The sequence below is a fragment of the Solanum pennellii genome, chromosome 6, assembly GCF_001406875.1.
Source record: "Solanum pennellii chromosome 6, SPENNV200".
Lineage (NCBI taxonomy): Eukaryota > Viridiplantae > Streptophyta > Magnoliopsida > Solanales > Solanaceae > Solanum > Solanum pennellii.
In genome coordinates, this window is record NC_028642.1 from 22,331,571 (window position 1) to 22,338,167 (window position 6,597).

The following is a 6,597-nucleotide window of genomic DNA, read 5'->3' on the forward strand; positions in this document are numbered from 1 at the left end:
TATAAATATTTTAAATAATCTTAATTAAATAATATAAAAGTCAAAAAATATTTTATTTATATTTATAAAAATATTTATGCTCTAAAAAATTGGTGTTAAACTTAAATTCTGTCAAAATTTACGTATCTACAGTTTGCCCCTCTTTGACTGGAAACATGAAGAGTTTTCAGACAAAGAAGAAGACAAAGTAACAAGTTTTGACTGAACTCTTATTTGAAAGACCAAAATTTGTGCTACTGAGTCTTTGTTTTGGACATCCTACATATCCCGGGTGATGAGGGAATCAGGTCATATGTAGTTCAAGGATATGAAGTGATGAGTTAAAAGTTGAGTGAGGTTCCATCGAGGCTCTAGATCGCGGCTCTTATCCTTAAATAAAAATTGAAAGATATTAGTCAAAAGAAAAACAAATGTACAAGCTTCTATCCATGCAGGTTTTCTTTGAATTTTGACTTTATGATATCACCTTGATTTTTGAGTGAATATCTTAACCTAGAATTGGAATGAAGGCTGAACTTGGCACTTCGACGGAACTTTTGACATTCTTCAAAATAAAAATTTGAAAAATGTTCTTGAATGGCAGCGTGTTTTCTTGATCAAAAGTTGACTAGTAAAAGATGCGAGGAAGTCAGACTGCTACATGCATTGAAGAAGCTAATTTTAAACATCATGGAATTGATCATTCTAATAAAAATTGAAACTTTTTTCTTGAATTTCAAATCCATGTCTCGCTTGAGGTAACCTGAAAACCATCACAAACAAAAAATAAACATAATTTTTGCCCCAGTTTTCACTGGAAATTTTTTTTGTGAGTTATTAGCAAATATAAATATAAAACATAAACTCCAACTAGGAAGTGTTTATTTTAGGATAAAATAAAACTAAAAATTTAGACTAGGAAGCGTTTATCTTATGAGAAAGTAATCTAATCCCATTATCCAGGAGGGTCCTGCTAGTCCCATTATCCAGGAGGGTCCTGCTAATGCCATTATCCAGGAGGATCCTGCTACTCCCATTATCCAAGAGGGTCCTGCTAATCCCATTATCCAGGAGGATCCTGCTACTCCCATTATCCAAGAGGGTCCTGCTAGTCCTATTATCCAGGAGGGTCCTGCTAATCCCATTATCTAGGAGGGTCCTGGTAATCCCATTATCCACGAGGGTCCTGCTAGTTCCATTATTTAGGAGGGTCCTGCTAATCCCATTATCCATGAGGGTCTTGCCAATCCCATTATCCAAGAGGGTCCTGCAAATCTCATTATCCAGGAGGGTCCTGTTAATCCCATTATTTTGCAGTTCCTTAAAGAAAAAGAAAATAATAATAATAATAATAATAATAATAATAATAATAATAATAATAATAATAATAATAATAATAATAATAATAAAAATAAATATTCCAACTTTCAGGTAATTGCTATTTTGATATATATTGGCCAATTTTCATATAATATTCCACAAATCATTATTGTAGGGTTTTCATTTCGCTCGATGTAGACTAGGTTGAACATCTAGGTTCCTCGAATCTTCAATCTTGAAACAACTTGTGTCCCTGCTTCAACAAAAAAAATCGTGAGTTTGAAAAGGTGGTGGTTGGTTTTTGGTTCCATCTTTCGACAAGGGTGGCTCAACACTTGTGACGCTTTCGTTGTTTCCAACGGTCAATACTTCTTATTGATTTATTGTACTCACATCCAAATTGTCTTATTTTGGGACCTAAATCCAATGCCTTTATTTCACAACACTCATTGTTTAGCCTTCATAGAATTAGAGAATTTTCGAATTCAACACTTGAACATAGATTATAACTCATTAGCCTGATGCTTCGCCTAGTACCATTTAGAGACTTGGTAACGAATCTTGAAATTCCTTCTTGGTTTCTTGACACAGAATCGACTCAAATACATATGAAACAAAGTGATGAAAAGTATAAGAAAACTACGAACTATACCAGAATAAAAGAAAAGATCCGATGAAGACTCTCGTTTAGTAAGAAGAAGAAAGAAAAACTTATCTGAGTGTGAGAATCGAGTCTACTGATCATGTCATGCAATTTGAATTGATTTTCCGACTTTTCTATCCAATCTATTCATCAACCATTATTTATTATTCAATCTTGATGGGGAATCCTGACAATAAATGAATAATAAATAATTTTAAACCCTTATTAACTTTATGATATTTATGAAGGTCTTTGCCACTAAAACTCTATCATGTTAACTACTCCATCTCACGTCCGCCTTATGGTGCATGTCAAAATTTATATTTAAGACTCTCTCATATTCAACTCATTTTTCGCCTTACGGTGCCCACTTAGGGTTTTCACCAATAAAACTCTCTCGTTTTTATTTCTTTCTACTCACATTTGTCTTATGGTGCCCATTCAGGATTCTCACTAATAAGATTCTGTCATACTCAACTCATCTTCGCCTTACGGTGCCCCTTAGGGTTTTCACAATAAGACCCTCCCATTTTTATTTCTCTCAATTCACCTCCACCTTACTATGCCCATTCAGGATCTTTACCTACCCTTAACAAACTTACTCTCAACATGTCAAGGGTTGATGTAAAGACATTTCTTTGATTGAATTTAGGTTATGAGGTTGATTTTGAGCTTTGAGATAAAAGACCTAATGAATATACAAACGACTTTTGCCCCAGTCTACTACAATATGAATTTTTGGATTTGTATTTGGTTGAACCGAACCCAATACTAGGGCTGCCTACGTATCTTGCCAAAACAAGAATCAGGTCGAACGTAGTTCAGGCAATTTGTTTTTAAAAAAACAGTCAAGGAAACAGCATAACCAAGAGTTACCATTGAATCAATCTTTGAAATTTCGAGCCTAAACATAAGGGTTTCTAATGTCACAAATCAATCATATATAATATCTTTTCACAGTATCAGAATTGACGATCGTTTCTATCACTTTGTCTTCTATCTACTAAGTAAAGAGCACCATTGCGTAATACCCTTTTAACAACGAATGGTCCTTTCAAATTTGGAGAAAATTTTCCTTTTGTTTTGGCATGATGTGCAGAATGCGTCTCAACACTAATTGATCCTCCTCGAAATGTTTGGGACGCACCCTTTTGTTGTATGCTCGTGTCATTCTTTTTTGATATAATTGTCCATGACATACTGATGTCAGATGCTTATCATCAATCAAACTTAATTGCTCTAACCGAGTTTTGATCCACTCATCATCATCAATTTCAGCCTCTAAAACAATTCGTAAAGATGGTATCTCAATCTCTGCAGGTATAACTGCCTTAGTCCCGTAAACCAGTGAATATGGGGTAGCGCCCACTGAAGTACGGACTGTAGTGCGATAACCCAACAAAGCAAAAGGAAAATTTTCATGCCATTGTAGAGAACTTTGCACCATCTTATAAAGTATCTTTTTTATATTTTTGTTAGCAGCTTCTACATCCCCCTTTGCCTTTGGGCGATACGGAGTTGAATTTCGATGCTCAATCTTAAATTGGTAGCATACCTCTTGCATTAAGTAGCTGTTGAGATTTGCAGTGTTATCAGTTATAATCACCTTTGGAATACCAAACCGACAGATGATGTTGAAATAATGAAATCCACCACGACCTTCTTGGTCACTGACATGAAAGTTACTGCTTCCACCCACTTTGTAAAATAATCAATGGCCACCAAAATGAACCTATGACCACTCGATGCTTTTGGTTCTATCGGTCCAATCACATCCATTCCTTATGCCACGAAAGTCCATGGAGCATACATTGTATGCAACTCAGAATGAGGAGAATGTATCAAATCACAATGTATTTGACATTCATGACATTTACGAACAAATCGTATCCCGCTCCACGGTGAGCCAATAATATCCTTCTCGAAATATCTTCTTGGCTAGAACATATCCATTCATATGAGGTCCACAAACTCCTAAGTGTAATTCAATCATGATTGTTGAAGACTCTTGAGCATTTACACACCTTAGAAGACCTAAATCGGGTGTCTTCTTGTACAGTATGACTCCTCTTAAGAAAAAACCCCTTGCTAGTCATTGAATAGTCCTTTTTTGATTACTAGTTACATTCGACGGACATTCTCCAAACTGAAGATATGTTTAGATATCATGAAACCAAGGCTTACCATCGAATTCCTCCTCAATCATGTTGCAATAAGCATGTTGATAATGAATTTGTATGTATAAAGGGTCGATATAAGCGTCATCAGGGTATTGGAGCATCAAAGATAGAGTGGCCAATGTATCTGCAATCTCATTGTGAACTCTGGGAATGTGTCTAAACTTAATCGACAAGAATCATTGATAAAGACCTTGTAAACAATGTTGATGTGGTATGAGCTTTGGGTCTCGAGTTTCCCATTCTCCTTGAATTTGATGAACTAGTAAGTCTGAGTCTCCTAACACTAACAGTTCTTGGATGCCCATGTCAACAGCTAACCTCAAACCCAAAATGCACGCTTCATACTTAGACATATTATTAGTACAATAGAATCTAAGTTGGGTTGATATAGGGTAATATTCCATTGATTCAGACATAAGAACAACTCCTATTCCAGCTCCTTTCTTGTTAGAGGCACCATTAAAGAATAACTTCCAACCTTGATTGTTATCGTGAATAACTTCATTGATATAAGATATCTCTTCGTCTGGAGAATAGGTTTTTAGTCGTTCATATTATTCATCAATAGGGTTTCTCTGCCAAATAATCTGCCAATGCTTGAGATTTCATTGCGATCCGCATTACATAGATAATGTCACACTCTGTGAGCAATATTTGCCATTTTGCAAGCCTGCCTGTGAGCATGGGCTTTTGAAAAATATATTTCAACGGATCCATACAAGAGATGAGATAAGTAGTGTAAGATGAAATATAATGTTTCAACTTTTGTGCTACCCAAGTTAAGGCACAACACGTTCTTTCAAGAAGGATGTACTTCGCCTCGTAAACGGTAATCTTCTTGCTGAGGTGATAAATGGCCCGCTCTTTCTTCCCATTGTCATCATGCTGACCCAGTACACAACCAAAATAGTTATCAAGTACTGACATATACAATATCAAAGGTCTTCCCGGCTCGGGAGGAACCAACACAAGGGGATTCAATAGGTAATTCTTAATTCTTCCAAAAGCTTCTCGACATTCTATGGTCCACTCGACTGTGGCATTCTTTTTCAACAACTTAAAGATAGGCTCACAAGTTGTTGTGAGTTGAGCAATGAATCTGCTGATGTATTTAACCTTCCTAGAAGCTCATAACCTCAGTTTTATTCTTTGAAGGTGGCAAATCTTGAATGGCTTTTCTTTTTCAAGGTTCCAACTCGATACCTCTTCGACTGACTATAAACCCCAAAATATTTCCCAATGGTACTCCAAATACACATTTTGCAGGATTAAGCATGAGATTATACCTGCAGAGCCTTTCGAAGAATCTCTATAAGTCTTTCACATGATTTGACTGTTTTTTAGATTTAATGATAACATTATCCACATAAACTTCAATTTCTCTATGCATCATATCGTGAAACATGGTTGTCCTTGATCTCATATAAGTTGCCCTTGCATTTTTTAATCCAAAAGGCATAACCCAATAACAATATGTACCACATGGAGTGATAAAAGATGTTTTTTCTACATCTTCGTCATCCATAATAATCTGATGGTAACCCCCATCACAATACACAAAATATTCAACCTCATTTTCATCACAATTATCCAATAAAAAATGGATGTTAGGCAAAGGAAAATCATCTTTTGGACTTGATTTGTTCAAATCACGATAATCAACACATATTTAAACTTTGCCGTCTTTCTTAGGGATGGGTACGATATTGGCCAACCAAGAAGGATATTGAGAGACTTGAATGACTTTGGCCTCAAGTTGTTTTGTGATCTCCTCTTTAATTAATACACTCATGTCGGATTTAAGTTTTCTCAACTTCTGCTATACGGAGAAAAATTAGGATCAATTGGAAACTTGTGAACAACCATGTCAGTGCTTAATCCAGGCAGGCCATCATAAGATGACGCAAAAACATCTTTGTAATAAAACAGGTCCTGGATTATATCGTCCTTTTGATGTCGAACATGTACACTTGTCTTAGTCTCCTTATTAATTTCATTATCCCCCAAATTTATCGTCCCAGTTTCACTCATGTTTGGATTTGACTTATTTTCAAAATGATTGAAATCCCTTCTTACTTCTTCAAATACTCCATCTTCATCATATTCGATTTCTTCACTTATTATTCTAATATAAGGTCGAAGATTAGATTGGATATAAAGATCTGGCGAAAAATTATGCGTGCATGTCATATCACTAGAATCGGCATAGAAAGAACTGTATAAAAGAAAATGAACAAATATATTAGACTGAAATAAAGATGAGATTACTTCCTATTGAAAAGGGAAATAGAGAGTTTAAAATAAAACGACAAGCTAAAATCCTAATTACAATCCTTGAATGAATCAGACGACAAAAGAAAAAACAAGACAGACTACCAAGACTCGTCTTTAACGGGGAGAGGAGTGGCCTCCCAATTGTTTAGCTTGACATCAGGACCAATGAACTGTACATCTCTGTCGCTAGTGCCTTCTTTG

General features: G+C 35.6%; 1 protein-coding gene across 1 annotated transcript in view; it reads right to left on the reverse strand.

The window, feature by feature from the left end:
* Positions 1 to 3,721, reverse strand: part of LOC107022184 — a 27,469-nt gene extending 23,748 nt beyond the window's left edge. Inside the window, exons 1-2 of the mRNA XM_027917920.1 lie at positions 3,618 to 3,721; positions 3,144 to 3,513 (exon numbers count right to left, since the gene is read on the reverse strand). Coding sequence (XP_027773721.1) covers positions 3,144 to 3,513; positions 3,618 to 3,721 — 474 coding nt within the window. The remainder of the gene's footprint in view (positions 1 to 3,143; positions 3,514 to 3,617) is intronic.
* Between the last annotated feature and the right edge of the window lie 2,876 nt (positions 3,722 to 6,597).